This window comes from Montipora foliosa, unplaced genomic scaffold (genome assembly GCF_036669935.1).
Source record: "Montipora foliosa isolate CH-2021 unplaced genomic scaffold, ASM3666993v2 scaffold_124, whole genome shotgun sequence".
NCBI lineage: Eukaryota > Metazoa > Cnidaria > Anthozoa > Scleractinia > Acroporidae > Montipora > Montipora foliosa.
The window spans coordinates 25,841-47,740 of NW_027179424.1; the positions used below are offsets into that span (position 1 = coordinate 25,841).

Below are 21,900 nucleotides of genomic sequence, written 5' to 3' on the forward strand. Positions count from 1 at the left end.
CCATAGGGTAGCCCATGGGCTAGCCCATGTGCCCAGGCCCAGGTTTTGTCTACACCCTTTAAACGGGTACAGGCAAATTATTTCTTAACTTTCAGGCTGCCGAGACGCAACTTGTTTTGCCTGGCATACACTTTTCTCAACAGCAACGGTGAACTCATTGAATTAATTCTTTTCTGATTTTAAAGCAAACCATTTTTAAGTTTTATACTTATGGAAGTCGATAACTGAGGAATAAAACTCAACAGCTATTACACCTTGGAACATAATTCTCCAGTTAAGCATGAAACGTTAGTGATGTATTGGTGTATTTGTTAATTTAAACACAGGCAAGTTATTTCTTAACTTTTAGGCTGCCGAGACGCAACTTGTTTTGCCTGGCATACACTTTTCTCAACAGCAACGGTAAATTCAGTGAATTGGTTGTTTTCTGATTTTAAAGCAAACCATTTTTAAGTTTTATACTTATGGAACTCGATAACTGAGGAATAAAACTCAACAGCTATTACACCTTGGAACATAATTCTCCAGTTAAGCATGAAACGTTAGTGATGTATTGGTGTATTTGTTAATTTAAACACAGGCAAGTTATTTCTTAACTTTCAGGCTGCCGAGACGCAACTTGTTTTGCCTGGCATACACTTTTCTCAACAGCAACGGTGAATTCAGTGAATTGGTTGTTTTCTGATTTTAAAGCAAACCATTTTTAAGTTTTATACTTATGGAACTCGATAACTGAGGAATAAAACTCAACAGCTATTACACCTTCGAACATAATTCTCCGGTTAAGCATGAAACGTTAGTGATGTATTAGTGTATTTGTTAATTTAAAGACAGGCAAATTATTTTGTCAGTTAACTTTCAGGCTACCGAGATGCAACTTGTTTTGCCTGGCATACACTTTTCTCAACAGCAACGGTGAATTGGTTCTTTTCTGATTTTAAAGCAAACCATTTTTAAGTTTTATACTTATAGAACTCGATAACTGAGGAATAAAAGTCAACGGCTATTACACCTTCGAACATCTGCTTCCCTAATTCTCCGGTTAAACATGAAACGTTAGTGATGTATTGTTGTATTTGTTAATTTAAACACAGGCAAATTATTTCTTAACTTTCAAGCTGCCGAGACGCAACTTGCTTTGCATGGCATACGCTTTTCTCAACAGCAATGGTGAATTCAGTGAATTGGTTCTTTTCTGATTTTAAAGCAATCCATTTTTAAGTTTTATACTCATGGAACTCGATAACTGAGGAATAAAACTCAACAGCTATTACACCTTTGAACATCGATATCTGCTTCCCTAATTCTACGGTTAAACATGAAACTTTAGTGATCGATGTATTGGTATATTTGTTAATTTAAACACAGGCAAATTATTTTGTCAGTTAACTTTCAGGCTACCGAGATGCAACTTGTTTTGCCCGGCATACACTTTTCTCAACAACAACAACGGTGAATTGGTTCTTTTCTGATTTTAAAGCAAACCATTTTTAAGTTTTATACTTATGGAACTCGATAACTGAGGAATAAAAGTCAACGGCTATTACACCTTCGAACATCTGCTTCCCTAATTCTCCGGTTAAGCATGAAACGTTAGTGATGTATTGGTGTATTTGTTGATTTAAACACAGGCAAATTATTTGTTAACTGTCAGGCTACTGTGACACTTTTCTCAACAGCAACGGTGAATTCAGTGAATTGGTTCTTTTCTGATTTTAAAGCAAACCATTTTTAAGTTTTATACTTATGGAACTCGATAACTGAGGAATAAAACTCAACAGCTATTACTCCTTGGAACATAATTCTCCGGGTAAGCATGAAACGTTAGTGATGTATTGGTGTATTTGTTAAGTTAAACACAGGCAAATTATTTTGTCAGTAAACTTTCAGGCTACCGAGATGCAACTTGTTTTGCCTGGCATACACTTTTCTTAACAGCAGCGGTAAATTGGTTCTTTTCTGATTATAAAGCAATCCATTTTTAAGTTTTATACTTATGGAACTCGATAACTGAGGAATAAAAATCAGCACCTATTACACCTTCGATTATCTGCTTCCCTAATTCTACGGTTAAACATGAAACTTTAGTGATCGATGTATTGGTGTATTTGTTGATTTAAACACAGGCAGATTATTTCTTAACTGTCAGGCTACCGAGATGCAACTTGTTTTGCCTGGCATACACTTTTCTTAACAGCAGCGGTAAATTGGTTCTTTTCTGATTATAAAGCAATCCATTTTTAAGTTTTATACTTATGGAACTCGATAACTGAGGAATAAAACTCAACAGCTATTACACCTTCGAACATCTGCTCCCCTAATTCTCCGGTTAAGCATGAAACGTTAGTGATGTATTGGTGTATTTGTTGATTTAAACACAGGCAAATTATTTCTTAACTTTCAGGCTACCGAGATGCAACTTGTTTTGCGTGGCATACACTTTTCTCAACAGCAACGGTGAATTTAGTGAATTGGTTGTTTTCTGATTTTAAAGCAAACCATTTTTAAGTTTTATACTTATGGAACTCGATAACTGAGGAATAAAACTCAACAGCTATTACACCTTCGAACATAATTCTCCGGTTAAGCATGAAACGTTAGTGATGTATTGGTGTATTTGTTAATTTAAAGACAGGCAAATTATTTTGTCAGTTAACTTTCAGGCTACCGAGATGCAACTTGTTTTGCTTGGCATACACTTTTCTCAACAGCAACGGTGAATTGGTTCTTTTCTGATTTTAAAGCACTCCATTTTTAAGTTTTATACTTATGGAACTCGATAACTGAGGAATAAAAATCAGCACCTATTACACCTTCGATTTTCTGCTTCCCTAATTCTACGGTTAAACATGAAACTTTAGTGATCGATGTATTGGTGTATTTGTTGATTTAAACACAGGCAGATTATTTCTTAACTGTCAGGCTACCGAGATGCAACTTGTTTTGCCTGGCATACACTTTTCTCAACAGCAACGGTGAATTGGTTCTTTTCTGGATTTTAAAGTAATAAATTTTTAAGTTTTATACTTATGGAACTCGATAACTGAGGAATAAAAGTCAACGGCTATTACACCTTCGAACATCTGCATCCCTAATTCTCCGGTTAAGCATGAAACGTTAGTGATGTATTGGTGTATTTGTTGATTTAAACACAGGCAAATCATTTCTTAACTGTCAGGCTACCGAGATGCAAGTTGTTTTGCCTGGCATACACTTTTCTCAACAGCAACGGTGAATTGGTTCTTTTCTGATTTTAAAGTAATCCATTTTTAAGTTTTATACTTATGGAACTCGATAACTGAGGAATAAAACTCAACAGCTATTACACTTTCGAACATCTGCTTCCCTAAAAAATAAAAAATATATTTTGGTGCCCAATCACAGGCAAGGACTTTAAATGCTTTCGGAACTGGTCGGTTAAGAGAAGAATCCCAGCGGCTCCTATTTTCGTTTCTTTACTTTTCTTCGCCCGATTTTTTTCCTTGCCCGTTAAGACTTTTTCCCGCCCCCACTAACTGCCCCTGGGTCTCCGAGGATGACACTTTTCTCAACAGCAACGGTGAATTCAGTGAATTGGTTCTTTTCTGATTTTAAAGCAAACCATTTTTAAGTTTTATACTTATGGAACTCGATAACTGAGGAATAAAACTCAACAGCTATTACTCCTTGGAACATAATTCTCCGGGTAAGCATGAAACGTTAGTGATGTATTGGTGTATTTGTTAAGTTAAACACAGGCAAATTATTTTGTCAGTAAACTTTCAGGCTACCGAGATGCAACTTGTTTTGCCTGGCATACACTTTTCTTAACAGCAGCGGTAAATTGGTTCTTTTCTGATTATAAAGCAATCCATTTTTAAGTTTTATACTTATGGAACTCGATAACTGAGGAATAAAAATCAGCACCTATTACACCTTCGATTATCTGCTTCCCTAATTCTACGGTTAAACATGAAACTTTAGTGATCGATGTATTGGTGTATTTGTTGATTTAAACACAGGCAGATTATTTCTTAACTGTCAGGCTACCGAGATGCAACTTGTTTTGCCTGGCATACACTTTTCTCAACAGCAACGGTGAATTGGTTCTTTTCTGGATTTTAAAGTAATAAATTTTTAAGTTTTATACTTATGGAACTCGATAACTGAGGAATAAAAGTCAACGGCTATTACACCTTCGAACATCTGCATCCCTAATTCTCCGGTTAAGCATGAAACGTTAGTGATGTATTGGTGTATTTGTTGATTTAAACACAGGCAAATCATTTCTTAACTGTCAGGCTACCGAGATGCAAGTTGTTTTGCCTGGCATACACTTTTCTCAACAGCAACGGTGAATTGGTTCTTTTCTGATTTTAAAGTAATCCATTTTTAAGTTTTATACTTATGGAACTCGATAACTGAGGAATAAAACTCAACAGCTATTACACTTTCGAACATCTGCTTCCCTAAAAAATAAAAAATATATTTTGGTGCCCAATCACAGGCAAGGACTTTAAATGCTTTCGGAACTGGTCGGTTAAGAGAAGAATCCCAGCGGCTCCTATTTTCGTTTCTTTACTTTTCTTCGCCCGATTTTTTTCCTTGCCCGTTAAGACTTTTTCCCGCCCCCACTAACTGCCCCTGGGTCTCCGAGGATGACACTTTTCTCAACAGCAACGGTGAATTCAGTGAATTGGTTCTTTTCTGATTTTAAAGCAAACCATTTTTAAGTTTTATACTTATGGAACTCGATAACTGAGGAATAAAACTCAACAGCTATTACTCCTTGGAACATAATTCTCCGGGTAAGCATGAAACGTTAGTGATGTATTGGTGTATTTGTTAAGTTAAACACAGGCAAATTATTTTGTCAGTAAACTTTCAGGCTACCGAGATGCAACTTGTTTTGCCTGGCATACACTTTTCTTAACAGCAGCGGTAAATTGGTTCTTTTCTGATTATAAAGCAATCCATTTTTAAGTTTTATACTTATGGAACTCGATAACTGAGGAATAAAAATCAGCACCTATTACACCTTCGATTATCTGCTTCCCTAATTCTACGGTTAAACATGAAACTTTAGTGATCGATGTATTGGTGTATTTGTTGATTTAAACACAGGCAGATTATTTCTTAACTGTCAGGCTACCGAGATGCAACTTGTTTTGCCTGGCATACACTTTTCTTAACAGCAGCGGTAAATTGGTTCTTTTCTGATTATAAAGCAATCCATTTTTAAGTTTTATACTTATGGAACTCGATAACTGAGGAATAAAACTCAACAGCTATTACACCTTCGAACATCTGCTCCCCTAATTCTCCGGTTAAGCATGAAACGTTAGTGATGTATTGGTGTATTTGTTGATTTAAACACAGGCAAATTATTTCTTAACTTTCAGGCTACCGAGATGCAACTTGTTTTGCGTGGCATACACTTTTCTCAACAGCAACGGTGAATTTAGTGAATTGGTTGTTTTCTGATTTTAAAGCAAACCATTTTTAAGTTTTATACTTATGGAACTCGATAACTGAGGAATAAAACTCAACAGCTATTACACCTTCGAACATAATTCTCCGGTTAAGCATGAAACGTTAGTGATGTATTGGTGTATTTGTTAATTTAAAGACAGGCAAATTATTTTGTCAGTTAACTTTCAGGCTACCGAGATGCAACTTGTTTTGCTTGGCATACACTTTTCTCAACAGCAACGGTGAATTGGTTCTTTTCTGATTTTAAAGCACTCCATTTTTAAGTTTTATACTTATGGAACTCGATAACTGAGGAATAAAAATCAGCACCTATTACACCTTCGATTTTCTGCTTCCCTAATTCTACGGTTAAACATGAAACTTTAGTGATCGATGTATTGGTGTATTTGTTGATTTAAACACAGGCAGATTATTTCTTAACTGTCAGGCTACCGAGATGCAACTTGTTTTGCCTGGCATACACTTTTCTCAACAGCAACGGTGAATTGGTTCTTTTCTGGATTTTAAAGTAATAAATTTTTAAGTTTTATACTTATGGAACTCGATAACTGAGGAATAAAAGTCAACGGCTATTACACCTTCGAACATCTGCATCCCTAATTCTCCGGTTAAGCATGAAACGTTAGTGATGTATTGGTGTATTTGTTGATTTAAACACAGGCAAATCATTTCTTAACTGTCAGGCTACCGAGATGCAAGTTGTTTTGCCTGGCATACACTTTTCTCAACAGCAACGGTGAATTGGTTCTTTTCTGATTTTAAAGTAATCCATTTTTAAGTTTTATACTTATGGAACTCGATAACTGAGGAATAAAACTCAACAGCTATTACACTTTCGAACATCTGCTTCCCTAAAAAATAAAAAATATATTTTGGTGCCCAATCACAGGCAAGGACTTTAAATGCTTTCGGAACTGGTCGGTTAAGAGAAGAATCCCAGCGGCTCCTATTTTCGTTTCTTTACTTTTCTTCGCCCGATTTTTTTCCTTGCCCGTTAAGACTTTTTCCCGCCCCCACTAACTGCCCCTGGGTCTCCGAGGATGACACTTTTCTCAACAGCAACGGTGAATTCAGTGAATTGGTTCTTTTCTGATTTTAAAGCAAACCATTTTTAAGTTTTATACTTATGGAACTCGATAACTGAGGAATAAAACTCAACAGCTATTACTCCTTGGAACATAATTCTCCGGGTAAGCATGAAACGTTAGTGATGTATTGGTGTATTTGTTAAGTTAAACACAGGCAAATTATTTTGTCAGTAAACTTTCAGGCTACCGAGATGCAACTTGTTTTGCCTGGCATACACTTTTCTTAACAGCAGCGGTAAATTGGTTCTTTTCTGATTATAAAGCAATCCATTTTTAAGTTTTATACTTATGGAACTCGATAACTGAGGAATAAAAATCAGCACCTATTACACCTTCGATTATCTGCTTCCCTAATTCTACGGTTAAACATGAAACTTTAGTGATCGATGTATTGGTGTATTTGTTGATTTAAACACAGGCAGATTATTTCTTAACTGTCAGGCTACCGAGATGCAACTTGTTTTGCCTGGCATACACTTTTCTCAACAGCAACGGTGAATTGGTTCTTTTCTGGATTTTAAAGTAATCCATTTTTAAGTTTTATACTTATGGAACTCGATAACTGAGGAATAAACGTCAACGGCTATTACACCTTCGAACATCTGCTTCCCTAATTCTCCGGTTAAGCATGAAACGTTAGTGATGTATTGGTGTATTTGTTGATTTAAACACAGGCAAATTATTTCTTAACTTTCAGGCTACCGAGATGCAACTTGTTTTGCGTGGCATACACTTTTCTCAACAGCAACGGTGAATTTAGTGAATTGGTTGTTTTCTGATTTTAAAGCAAACCATTTTTAAGTTTTATACTTATGGAACTCGATAACTGAGGAATAAAACTCAACAGCTATTACACCTTCGAACATAATTCTCCGGTTAAGCATGAAACGTTAGTGATGTATTGGTGTATTTGTTAATTTAAAGACAGGCAAATTATTTTGTCAGTTAACTTTCAGGCTACCGAGATGCAACTTGTTTTGCTTGGCATACACTTTTCTCAACAGCAACGGTGAATTGGTTCTTTTCTGATTTTAAAGCACTCCATTTTTAAGTTTTATACTTATGGAACTCGATAACTGAGGAATAAAAATCAGCACCTATTACACCTTCGATTATCTGCTTCCCTAATTCTACGGTTAAACATGAAACTTTAGTGATCGATGTATTGGTGTATTTGTTGATTTAAACACAGGCAGATTATTTCTTAACTGTCAGGCTACCGAGATGCAACTTGTTTTGCCTGGCATACACTTTTCTCAACAGCAACGGTGAATTGGTTCTTTTCTGGATTTTAAAGTAATCCATTTTTAAGTTTTATACTTATGGAACTCGATAACTGAGGAACAAAAGTCAACGGCTATTACACCTTCGAACATCTGCTTCCCTAATTCTCCGGTTAAACATGAAACGTTATAGTGATGTATTGGTGTCTTTGTTAATTTAAACACAGGCAAATTATTTCTTAACTTTCAAGCTGCCGAGACGCAGCTTTTTTTGCGTGGCATACACTTTTCCATCCTCGGAGACGCAGGGGCAGTTAGTGGGGGCGGGAAAAAGTCTAAACGGGCAAGGAAAAAAATCGGGCGAAGAAAAGTAAAGAATGAAAATAGGAGCCCCTGGGATTCTTCTCTTAACCGACCAGTTCCGAAACCATTTAAAGTCCTTGCCTGTGATTGGGCACAAAAAATATTTTTGGTCTTTGATGTCACCCCGAGCGCGGCGACAGGATATGCAAAACTGAAGATGTTCAACAGCAAACACCGACATACATTCGCTGGCTATTTGCACCCGAAGTAAAGTAAAGTAAGTTCGACATCTTGACCAGAATTGTAGAGTAGGTAAATTTTGCTTTTAATTCATATTAAAAGGTTAAGCAGATAATCAGAAGGGGACTTGAAAAGTCTAAAAAGAAAAAATAAAGTTGTTTTCGTCGGCCTGATTCAAGTGGAAATGAAAATCTCTTTTTAAGCATAGGGGTTTTCCGGCTTTTAGTCCGGTTACTAAAAAATTCAAATCTGAGTATTTTCCGAAAAATGTTGACCAGTTTTTGTGTTCAAGTTGTCCTTGATTTAGAGTGATTTTTGTATATTCGCCTACCATGGAACTATAGTTAATGTGTAGTATTTACGAACAGTTCCTCAGTACTTAAAAATGGAAAAGTACAGATTGTGACGCGAGCTGAAGTTGAAGTGTAGACAGTATTTAAGAAAGTTTAAGATACACTCTTTAATTTATACAAGTCTTATAAGAACGTCTAATTTTGAAGCTGAGACTGAACCTTCTTATTTTTTCGTGTCCTGAGCCTGGAAACTTTCTGAAAATGTTCTTAATTGAAGTTCGACTACAAACTGAGTTGTTCTTCTGAGTGTATCAAGACAACCACATTCTTCATGTTGAAAAACGTCCCGTCTCTCAGTATTTGAGGGAATTGTCTTGTTGGACTATAGTAAATACATTTCGTTAACCTCAAGTTGACCTTTCTTAACTGATTTTCAGCCTGTGTATGTTCTTAGTATGTTCTTAAAATTCTGGTTAATCTCAGTTCTTATAAAAAAAAAAAAAGGCTCATACTGAAAAAGAAGAGTGAACTCTAAATTGTAGTTGTCAGAGTTTTCTAATTTGAAAATCTTGAAAGAGACAATAATATTCAAACACATATTAAATGAAAGGTTTCACAATCGAACCTACTGGGAAGTCGGAAAAATGCTAGCCCCAGATGGGATTCGAACTTACCACCCTCCGTGATTTAGTCGGATGCTCTAACCACTGAGGTACTGGATAATCTATGGTAAGCAAGGGTGAAATGTGGATCTTTAACTCGAGCTGCACAGTTATGCAGCTACAGAGTCAAATAACGACTAAAAGCATAGTTGTCATAGTTTGAATAATATTCAATTTAAAATGTTTAGATCGAATAGAGCCATTCAAAGATTGAACGCGTTGAATCGTACGTTTCCAAAGCAGTTCGATAAAAGTCGTATAAATTACCTAGGGTTCACTGTTTCCAAAACGTTGCCTAAATCGCATTAATGTCACATTTAAAAAAAATACTTTTTAATTAATTCATGCTCTCAAAATTAAAACGCATGTTACTGAAACATTTACGGACAACAGCTACGTTTTTTAATTTATAAAAATCCACTTTTATAACCGGTGATTGTACTCTATTTGGAAACTTTCAATTCTGAGTAATGTTGCATGAAAGTTTAGTCTAGATAAAATTTTTTTTCAATTGTTCTATCCCAGTTTTGTTAGTATAAATGATGGGAGCTCTGTGTTTTCACCTCCTCGTTTCCAAAAGGTATAATTATGCGCGTTCGCTAATTTAAAACTTTTCAGATAAGGCGTAAACGTGGAAGCTTCGACAAAAAACACTGTAGTTCCCAGACGTTCGCCCGAAAGATAACATTCCAACTACAGGTGTTGGTTGATACACTTCGACCATATATATATATCGCGGAGCGGCGATTGAAGATAGGGCTGAGCCGCCAAAAGCATGCAGCCGTTACAAACAGTTCTCTAAGGTACAATCGAACCCTCATGGCAAGAACAAAACAAATTCAACAGCAGTTTTACGTGAGCGTCCAGACTTTGCTACCTCATTTCACAGCCTGAAACTTAAACTAACCATCACAATTATCACTATTAAGAGAGGGTGGTACTGCGGAAGTTCTCAATATTTTCAGTCAGTTTTATAATTTTGACTAGGAAGAGATTTTAGAAATTCATTCTTCCGGGGGAAAATCGAATCATAGAAGGCCTTCGCCAACAATCATGAAGCTGACTCCACAGCATCGCAATTCGTTAGGCCTCATGCAAACATAGAGGATTTAGAACTGACAACAAACACTGAATCAGACTCACAAACATCATGAAGTTTCTTTATTGTTTACGGGGCACAAGGAATGCAAATGAAGAAGGAGGAATTTTGCAGCTTGTAACACGATAATTGACTGTGGAGAAGCGTTAAAAGTTTCGCCAATGGCGTGACGGCTATTCTTTCTAAAGAAGGTATAGCGACGTTCTGTTCAAATTAAGTTACAGGCAACAATTCACTACTACACCTAAAGTAGCATATGCCAACTATTCTGTTTGTTATGAATTTCCAATATACGACTCAGGCGATAATGTGTTTCCTTTAGCTTCCTTTTGTGCATGTATTCCTTTGTACACTGTGCAAAAAGCTTTACCCTACGTTAATAGGTTAATATTTTAAATTTGTACTAATTTTAGTATAAAACCTTTTACAGTTGTTATGATTTTAGGATATTAAGGCAAATCAGTAATGTATACGACAACGGTAAGCAAAAATAGATCGCTTAATAGCAATCAGTATAAATCCTGGACGGACATTACGAGCATTTGGTTTTTATTGCTTCCATTGAATTTGTTTCATTTATGCCATTATAACTCCACCTGAAGATATGAACTTGAATTCAGCAATAACTGCATAGCAAAACAAATTCGACCTAACATGCAAAATACCACCTCTGATTAAATGATTATTTCGGCGCTTTTTCCTTCCATGTTTTGACTTCGGGTTTTTTCAAGCAATGTGTACGATTCAACAATTAGAAGTATCACGGAAGAAGATTAGGTAAGTCACCACATCCCCCGAGTTCAGCAGTTGTGTTTAGGTTGGGGAGCATCCCTCGTATGGTGTCTAGTGCGTTTTTGGATGCTTCTCTCTCCTCCTACACTGACTCCTACACTGATTATTTTTTTCAGTGTATTTGATTATGTTTATACTATTGGAGAAACTGTAATAAATAAATAAATAAATAAATAAATAAATTTGTGGTAATGCAGTTGCGATCCAGCAGCGTTTCGAGGTAAGAAGGGAAGAAGTGATCATGGCCAGTGGACAATTTAAGCAATTAAGTTCTCTTATAGACACCTGAAAAATTCAGTTGGATTCAACGGGATCTGAACGATGCAATTCGTCTCCAACCCGCACTTCAAATATATACGTTTATTTCAGTCATTTTCAGCTATGTTGCAAATGAGAGCTTGGAGATATCGTCGATTCTTTCAATTTTTCTGTTACCAAGTCGAATTCGTGGCTGTAGTTAGTTCTAATTAGAATTCCCGATGGCGAAGTGACATCTATCTGGTACTTAAAGGCCTCTTCACTTAAAACTAATTCAGTGAAATATGAAATATCCCAAAAAAGATAAAGTTCCGTTATATTTGCGACGGCTTCCATTAAATTTTAATCGAGTTTGTTTTAGGGAAAATAGGTTTAAAAAACGGTGTAAAGAGATGAAAAATATTGAAAATGTGGAGAGAGTAGCGAAAAATTCAGGGTTAAAAAAGAGACGAATTTTTTTGGTTTTTCATACACATCTATCTGTTGACTGCTGATAAATACAAAAAAAAATCATTTACTAAAAGGAGGTTTTATTGTCAACATACCCTAGCTAAAAACATATTGTTGATTACTAAAACATTTTGAATACGCGTAGAATTTATACCGGCTTTTGCGTGGAATATCAATTTCCATATATGTGCCTGCGTTTTGGTGTATCCATTTCGTGCTACCAGCTGCTTTTGAAAAACGTCTATTGGTGGTATCGTTTTAACAGGCCGTTTTCTCCTTTGAACGTGGGGAAAGGCAATTCCAATTGCCACCTTTCCGCCGAGTAATGCATGCTATACGTCCGGGATCAAAGAGCATCATCATAACATAGGCGATTATTGGTCGTTGTCGAAAGAGATGAATGACCCTCGCACTTTTCTGAACAATTTAAGTAATTGTCTCTTGTAGAAACTTGAAAAATGCAAATGGCTCCAAGGAGGTTCGCACTCATTTATACCTCTGCATTGTGGTGGTACATAAATATCGTTTGTCTAACGATATAGTCAGTTTGTAGATCAAGAACAGGCGAAGAGGACCAGCAGTTCGAAGCTGTAATCCGTTGAAACGTCGCGGTCTACAACTTAAGTGACTACATCGTGGGACCGACGATCATACGTCTTATGCACTATTTAAAGAGCATCATCTCGAGAAATTTATTTGGCAAGCGCGACTGTTCTATAGGAACCATCTTGTACCAAATAACCACAAAATTCAAATTTGATTTCACGGCATGTCTAAGTTCTCGTTATAGAAATAATTCAATTTAGGATGCCCACGGACACCCAAGACTCATAAATAGCCAGTGACCGGTGGTAAGGTAAATGTTTCGCTGTATGTAAAGCGCCACTGCCTTTAAGTTAGGCTAAATAATACAGTCCATAATGCACTTGGATCTTCTGCATGGCTGCCTCCAAATTTGCCGCGCAGTAATGGGCGGATTGTAGTAGTGATGGGTCGATGGGAAATGGTGAGGCACTATGCATCAACCACCGTAATACAAATCAAATCCCAACTGTACAATGAGCCCTTTACAAGAAAAACATCTTCAAATCGGTATAGTACTCTTCAGTTTCTCTAAAGTACAAAGAAACAAATGTCTGCTTTGAAACCTTAGTGACAAAAAAGGAGTCCCTGTAACAGGTTTTTTTTTATATAAAATATTGCTTCAAGGAGCTTCCCTCTGCCCCTTAACCTACTATTAGCCCAAAAATGAAGTTAATCTTGGCCATATTTGTTCAGTAATGAATCGACTTTACCATTAGTAATGTTAAATTACTTTCTGTAACGTTACTTTATAGACCAAACTATGGTAGCTGATAATAATACTCCTGAGAAGAAGCATTTATCATGCTAAGAATAGTGTAGCGTAGGCGATCCACTTAGGTACCCCCGTTAGAAACGTAGTAACGTGACGATGGTGCAATAAGCATGTGCTGAGTGTTGTGTTGATTAAAAAGAAAGATCAAAATGTTTTAGTATGGAATTGTGGTGTTACATTGGTGGCAGCGGTGGGATAAAACTTTACGTACCCCTGGAGATATTTGGATGGTTTGTGCGAACGAATATCATCGTTTTGTGTGCTTCTGTGTGGAAATTTTACTTGTTTGTTTGCTCGTGTGGTTTCGGCGGTCTTCAGTGGCGGAAAAATCAATTGTGCACGTGGATTCAGGATTCAAAGAAATGAGTTGTTCGACGCCAACTAACCCTTTTAAGCCGGAGAACCCGTTTACACCAGCGTCTGATTTATCTCCGGACCTGTCAGTAAATTATTTTGGAAGTTCAAGTCGCCGATTTGACTCTGCAAACCCGTTCGCATCCCAGAACGAATTGAATAATTTTCCAACTGATTTGTTTACACATCACCGGAAGTTTCTCAAACCTGCTAAAAATCCTGCGGATTATGATGGTACTCAGTCGTTACGAGATTATTTGAAACACTTTGAGCGTTGCTCTGTTGTTAATGGTTAGAACAAAGGAGAAGCTGCTGTTTTCTTGGCCGCAAGCCTTCGCAGCGAAGTTCAAAAGGTGATAAATGGCATGTCCGACAGCGACTGTCGAAATTACGCGAAGATTGTTGACAAATTGGAACTACGGTTTGGTGTTGAAAAACAGCGCGAGTTACACCAGGCACGTTTGCACAACCGTCGCCAACAGGAAAATGAAAGTGTTCAAGCCCTTTCTGCAGATATCCGGTCTATGTCAACTCTCGCTTATCAGGATTTGTCCCCTGACACTCAGGAAAGATTTGCCGTCCAGCATTTCATTGATGCTATCAAAGATCGAGACGACAGGCTTCGACTACGCAAAGACAAACCACGCACCATGGACGAAGCCCTGTCACTGGCCTGTGAACTTGAAACATTTCGTCTCTTGGATAGAGATCGGCCAAGAAGTTCTCCAAAGGTTTGCTCTGTTGATGAAGTTCAAAGCGAGCCTGATTTGTTTCAAGCTCAGTTTGAAATGTTAGGGTCTGACCTTCAAGCACAACAACAACGTCAGGAGACTCAGCAAGTTGTTCTCCAACAGATAGTTCAGCACTTACAGGAGCTCTCCCAGTCAACGTCTGTGAACACCTCTGGAAGCCAGCGACGCCCACCTGCCCCACGTTCTTTCAGTCGAAATGGTCCATGCTGGGATTGCAAGGAATTTGGCCATTATCGTCGTAACTGCCCAGCACGCAAGTCACATGAAAAAGATACTTTGGGCTTGGGAAAGGCCAGCAGGGTGTCACCCAAGGGACAGGGGGATGCCTGAGTGAGAGTGATGTTGGCCCCACTACTGTACCTAAGCAGGATATGACTTATCTCAATGTGTCGATGGAAGCTAGGTCACAAGTTGGTAATAAAGTAAAAGGCCTTTATTTGCCAGGTTTTACTGGTGGAACTCGTATTGTGTGGTTGATAGACACTGGTGCTGCTCGTTCAATTTTGTCGTTCAAGATTTATAATTCTCTACCTGGTAGTGCCAATTTCAGTTTGAGTTCAGCTAATTCTGCGATTGCTCTTGCTGATGGTCAGCAAGCAAAAACACATGGTCTAGGACATGTTGTGGTGCACCTGGGTACTAAAGAGTTTCATATGCATGTGATTGTGGCTGAGGTTGAAGATGAGGGCATTCTGGGTATGGACTTCCTGTCACAAGTTGATTCGCATATCGACATTGTAAAAAATCAAGTGTCAATTAATGGAGAAGTGTTTGAGTGTTCTGATTTCAAGAACCAGCCACTTAGTTCAAGATGTATCGTACGACGGTCCACAATTATTGAACCTAACACTGAGATGATTGTTCCAGTCACCGTTCACAAGCGTTCTAGTAACTTAAATCCAAAGGCGTCTCCATTAGGCGTGCAATTGTTGGAGCCTTGCCTCACTTCACATTCGCAACAAAAGGGCCTCCATGTAGCAAGGACTCTGGTGGATGTTAAAGAGGACAGAGAGGTCCCTTTACGTGTTTTCAATGTTTCCAACGAAGCTTACCACTTAGCTGCTGAGACTGTGATTGCCCTGGCTAAGCCAGTTATTGATGTCACTCTCCTGGAGCTTTATGAGGAGAATAACGAGAGTGTTATGGGCCAAGCCTGAGTAGTAACTCAGCATGTATCACACGAACAAGCTGAAGGAACTCTACCAGAAGCCCTACAGGAACTCCTGGGGAGGAGCACTGAGCATTTGACTGTCAGTGGAATTGAGACACTGCACGAGTTACTGTACAATTACCAACATGTGTTTTCCTTTTCCAACGGGGACTTGGGAACTACACATATGGTCGAGCACCGAATTGAAACAGGCAGTGTGCCACTAATCCGACAACAGCCCCAGCGCACCTCTCCATGGAAACATGAGGAAATTGAACGACAAGTAAGTGATCTCTTGCAGGAAGTGAAGGTGAAAGAATCATCAAGCCCTTGGTCCTCCCCAGTTGTGCTGGTGACTAAGATGGACGGTAGCCAGAGGTTGTGTATTGACTACCGCCGGTTAAATGCAGCGACAGTAAAGGATGCCTTTCCCATACCGCGAGTTGATGATTCACTCGCTGCTTTAAGCGGCTCGAGATGGTTTTCCACGTTGGATCTTGCCTCCGGTTACTGGCAAGTGGCAATGGACACAAACACCCAAGAAAAGGCAGCATTTTTAACCCCAAGCGGCTTGCATGAATGGAACGTGATACCATTCGGGCTTTGTAACGCGCCAAGTATATTTGCCAGATTGATGGAACTTGTCTTGAAGGGTCTACATTGGAAAATCTGTCTGAGTTACCTTTATGATGTGATTGTCATGGGGCGTACATTCGAGGAGGAGTTAGAACGGCTGAAACAAGTGTTTGAGCGACTTACCCGGGCGGGACTAAAGCTGAAGCCGAAGAAGTGTTTTCTCTTCCAGAAACGGGGTTTCATATTTCGGACATGTGGTCACAGAAGAGGGCATTGGCCCAGACCCTGGAAAAGTCGAACAAGTTCGCACATGGCCCATTCCGGAAAACAGGACAGAGGTCAAAAGCTTCCTCGGACTTGCTTCTTATTACCGTCGGTTTGTCCCTGATTTCTCAACCATAGCTCAACCGCTGTACAAGCTAACAGAAGCAAAGACAGAATTTGTTTGGACAGGGGAATGTCAGCTGGCTTTCGATAGCCTCAAGAGTTCGCTTACGTCCTCTGGAGTCCTGGCCTACCGGACCAGAGAGGGTAAGTTTGTGCTAGACACCGACGCATCAGACCATGGAATTGGTGCAGTGTTATCACAGCTTCAAGACGGGATGGAAAGACCTATTGCATTTGCAAGCCGAACATTGTCCAAGTCTGAAAGGAACTATTGTGTGACTCGGCGTGAGCTTTTGGCAATTGTAGAGTTTGTCAAGCAACATCGGCATTACCTACAAGGTACAAGATTCTTTATTCGAACTGATCATTCCCCCTTGCGCTCTGTCATTAAAGCTAAGGACCCAGAAGGACAACTGGCACGTTGGATTGAATTCTTAAGTACGTTTGACTTTGAGATCCAGTATCGACCGGGACAACGACACCAGAATGCTGATGCACTTTCTCGTCGACCTTGCGATGACCGTTGTAGGTGGTGTAAGGGTTGAAAATCTCAGAAACAAGTGTCCTTTGTTCATGTCGGTGTCCAAACAGCGATGCATGTCCCTAACCAGGACAGTGGGCAACCAGCGGAATGTAAACGTCCTGTTGGTGAGCGTTGTGCCACGGTCAGGTTGGAACCAACATGGACTTCCCACTTCTTGAGGGAGCAGCAGGAAGCAGATCCTGATCTTAAAGTCATCATCGGATGGAAGGAAGCCAGTGAAAGGAAGCCATTGTGGGAGGAGGTGTCGCCTCAGAGCCGTGCTGTTAAGTCCTTGTGGTCACAATGGGACCGGCTGCTCTTCAGAAACCGTGTACTTTGTCGCAAATGGGAAAATGACATTAGAGATCAGACAAACAACTAGATTGTTCTTCCCGTCATTCTCCGACAGACTGCCTTTGAAGCTCATCATAGCCACACGACTGCGAGTCATCGTGGTGTGCGAAAGACCATAAACGCCCTTCAGTCTCGTTATTATTGGCCAGGCCTTACATCAGCAGTTCATGGATTGGTCGCCAGTTGCCATGTTTGCGGATCAAAGAAAACATGGGGAAGGAAGCGTCGCGCTCCTTTACAACAGTACGTGGTAGGAGCTCCCATGGAGCGCATTGCGATTGACATTCTTGGTCCACTGCCAGAAACTCCACGAAAGAACAAGTTTGTACTGGTGCTTAGTGATTACTTCACCAAATGGACTGGGAGCTACCCTATACCAAACCAGGAGGCCAGTACTGTTGCTGAGAAGTTAGTGAGCGAGTTCATTTGGTCGCTTTGGCGTACCCCGTGAACTCCATAGCGACCAAGGAACTAACTTTGAATCAAGGGTCTTTGCTGAAATTTGCAAGCTTTTAGACATCGAGAAAACTCGCACTACCCCAATGCACCCCCAATCCGATGGACAGGTGGAACGCTTCAATAGGACCCTCGTTGAAATGTTGCGTGGGAAGATTAAGAAAGATCAGAAGGACTGGGATCTTCAGCTACCAGCTTGCATGATGGCCTACAGAGCTGCTGTTCATGAGTCAACAGGGGTTTCGCCTAATATCTTAATGCTGGGTAGAGAGCTGGAAGTTCCTTTGGATGCCATAACCGAGGCACCTCCCGATGCACCACCACTCAAGACGGACTACGCCCAAGCTGTTCAAAAGAGATTGGCCAGTGCTCATGATTTGGCTAGACGACATTTGAACAAGGCAGCGATGCGCCAGAAACGGAGCTATGACAAACGCCTTGCTGGCAGACCATTTGTTATTGGTGATTCTGTTTGGCAGCACAATGTTCGGAGAAAGAAAGGGAGAAATTCCAAACTTGAATGCCCTTGGGAGGGGCCTTATTTGGTAATATCAGTGTTGTCTGATGTAGTGTGCCGAATCCAGAAGACCAGGAAGGCCAAGCCGAAGGTTTTCAGACCGATTAAAGCCTTACCTGGGACCCCCCCTGGAGAGATGGATTCCAAGAGGGCAGACGCAGTTATCAAATCCGAGAGAAGAGAAAAGAGAGGCATCAGATGTAGATTCTCCAAACGGATAGTCAGCTCCGGTTAACGAGAGAGAGGGAGTTGAACTTGCCGAAACAGAATCAACGGGGGGAGACGAGGATGATGTTGCTCCTGGATCTCAGAATGCTGGTTGCATTGGGATAGATAACAGTGACCAGCCTGACGAATTGAGGGAACCTGAACCTCACGCGGATTTGCCAACTTCTACTGTGGATGACAGTTACCCAGAGGATGTCAGCCGTCAAACGGTGGGGTTGCCTGTACAAGTCGTACCTGAAGCAGTTTCCAGTGTTCGTGGGAGACCATCCAGGCAACGAAAGCCACCAAGTCGGTACGGAACTTGGGTGGATGGTTAATCTCATTTGCCAGTAATGCTTAGGGACTGATGGACATTGCCCAACAGGCGAGGCAACTAGACAAGTTTGAACATTTAACTGTCGCGTGTTTCCTAAGAACTGTGGACATTGTCATGTTAATTAACGAACAGTCGTTAGAGACTCAGTCAGTTGTGTCAATTTGAAGTTGTTTTAAGTTTACTCGGAAGTGATTTGCACAGTGGACCAGCACTGGGACAGTGCTCATAAAGGGGGGAGTAGTGTAGCGTAGGCAATCCACATAGGTACCCCCCTTAGGAACGTAGTCACGTGACGATGGTGCAATAAGCATGTGCTGAGTGTTGTGTTGATTAAAAAGAAAGATAAAAATGTTTTAGTATGGAATTGTGGTGTTACAATAGGCTAAGAGTATTTTTCTAAATTCATGACAGCTCAAACTGAAAAGGTACTTTTCAAAAGCTTAAAATAATTATTCATTCATGATAATTTCGAAAGGGATGGCATTCTGAATTGACGACTGTTACACGGGAAGGTTTAATTCCGAGTACACAAACGACAAACAAATCTTTGTTTTCCCCTCCATACTTTCAAGTTGTACCGGCAAACGTACAACATTTCACTTGCACTCGTAATTTAGATTTTTGTTTTTTTTTTCATTTTCAGCTTAATAGAGGTAGTTCCCAGAAGCCGCAGCACATTCAACACAGTGGCTTATACGTCCTCGCAACTGAGATACACGACATTTACAAGGAACAAGTGAAATATTAACTCCCCGCCCTTTACTCATCGCCGATTTGGCACCATATTGGTCAAATAAGTACCAGAAAATTCCACGATGAGTAGATACTGAAACATCATATTTACACAAGAGGCATTCTGAGTGAAAGTACGTGCAATAAGTCACCTCAAAATAACGAGAAAAAGCAAGGATTACTGACTATGAATAACAATACTGGCGAAATCAAGCCCGCTGCCAACACATCAGGAACTTTTTTTGATTTTAGTCCATCCTTCCAGTACTCTATGGCGGTCTGTCACATGTTAATTGCGCTCATAGCTTTTGTTGGAAACTTCATAGTTTGTTGCACAATAATTGTGAACAGAAGCCTTCGAAGTAATCCCACAAACACCTTTATTTTCTCCTTAGCGTTCTCGGATCTTCTCACCGTGTCCCTCGTGGTGCCTTTCGACATAGAGTCCATTATTCTCTTAGGGGTTTGGAGACACAGCGGCGAAATGTGCGAGGCCTGGACCACAATGTACCTCATCACTGTGCCCACATCGATTTTGACCCTTTTGGCCGTCAGCGTTGACCGTTACAAGAGCCTCAGTGATCCTCTCAATCGTTTTCGACGATGCAGATTTATGACCAGGAAGAAAGCCTTGATTGTTAGCGTGGTAATTTGGATTTACAGCTTTCTCTTCGCCTTACTTCCCATCATGGGCTGGCGAACGCATGATAAGTTCGTGTTTCAGGGCGTGTGCTACTTTCCTTTCACAAAGACCTATACCACACTCAGTTCTGTGATCAACTTCATACTTCCTCTTTTGATTACCTGTGGTATTTACATCAAGATTTACTTGATTGCCCGCAGCCAGCAAAATATCTTTTACGGAGACGCCTCACGAATTTCAAAACCTCGCTCTACTGAAGAAAAAAAGGTTTACTCAAGGAATATCCGAGCAGCTAAGACAATCTCTATATTCGTGGTGGCCTTTTTTTCCTGTTGGATACCATTCAGTTTTATCAGTGTCGTCTCCAATCTTTGTGGCTCACAGTGCCTAAAGAAAATCCCGCAAGAAGTTGGTGTCTTGTTTCTGATGTTCGGCTACTTTAATTCCGCGCTCAATCCATTCCTTCTCGCCTTTCGTAACAGCAAATTTAAGGCCACTGTGTCGGCGCTAATGCAATCGCTGAGGTCTCGTGCTGTGGCGAAAGGTCCTAACGGGCGTTCCACAAGACAGGCAGATTCGTCTTCAATTCGTAAACGCAAAACGAGACAGCTTTTCAAGAAACACACAGTCTACTTTGTGAATAAGTAGTTACATTCAGCCAAAGATAACAAACGCTCTCGAGTTGACCATAAACCGCATTTATCGCGGTTTATTTTTGTGATGCAATGGAAATAGTTGCGAATCTCGAAATGAAACCCCGCCTCTAGTGTCAAGGTAGTCAACGGTTCATAAAAGCGAAGAGCTCTTGATGTTGTGTAAAAAGAATCCCTAATCTCCCATCCGTGGCGAATTTGCTTCGAGCCAATCAAAAGAACCCATGCATTACACCCAGTCCTTGGCCTGAGTGCGTGGTTCATGATCAAGTTCTTATTGACAATATGGCGCACAACTACTTTCTTCGCACCGTCCATCACCAAAAATCTTCTTTGAAAAACAAAAAGAGTCTGATAAGTTTAGGGGGACTGTAACATTTAGTGGTTACCAATGCAAGTATGCATTCAAAATATATTCTTGGTTTTCAGGTGAGGTCACGACCGCCATGTTGGACTCCCCAATCCTCCGGGAATTGAACTTTATTGTTATGCAAACGTTTTTTTTTGTTTTCGATCAAAAACATATCTGTTGAACACGTGATTGAAACCCAAGAATATTAGCTCCTAGAGACGTTCATTACATTAACATAGTAGTTCAATCTTTACCACAACTTACACAGAGCTGTGATAAAACAAAAGGTAATGTATATTGCCAAGCTATTCGAATTTCAACATCCCTGGGGGTATTCAACTTCTTTTTGCGTCCAAAGAGTCGACAATAGGCCATATTCGTATTCTCAGTACTGGACTGGAATTAGCTTGCAGTGGAGGCTAATGCGGGGGAATCTTTTCAAATGCAAATACTTTTTAATAGATTCCACCGCATTAGCCTCCATTACAAGCTAGTTCCAGTCCAATACTGAGAATACGAATATGGTCTATTTATAATTTGCCTGAGAAGATGTGGTTTTTGAAGGGGATCGAAGTGCCAGACTTTAGATGTCAAATTTCCCAGCTCTCCTTGTTGACACGGTACATTTGGTTCCCACAATTGATTATCTGCAAATGTCCAGGAGGATTTT

General features: G+C 39.8%; 1 protein-coding gene across 2 annotated transcripts; it reads left to right on the forward strand.

Annotated features, from left to right (window-relative positions):
• Positions 1-6,399: 6,399 nt before the first annotated feature.
• LOC137986020 (D(5)-like dopamine receptor) lies at positions 6,400-21,604 on the forward strand. Of its 2 annotated transcripts, none has more exons than XM_068833417.1 (2): positions 6,400-6,662; positions 19,494-21,604. In XM_068833417.1, exon 2 carries the CDS (start codon positions 19,770-19,772, stop codon positions 20,871-20,873), a length of 1,104 nt encoding a protein of 367 aa, XP_068689518.1. In that variant the 5' UTR covers positions 6,400-6,662; positions 19,494-19,769; the 3' UTR covers positions 20,874-21,604. The 2 variants fall into 2 exon arrangements, with proteins under 2 accessions (XP_068689518.1, XP_068689519.1); XM_068833418.1 differs by lacking the exon at positions 6,400-6,662 and adding an exon at positions 8,098-8,363.
• The last annotated feature ends 296 nt before the right edge of the window (positions 21,605-21,900 follow it).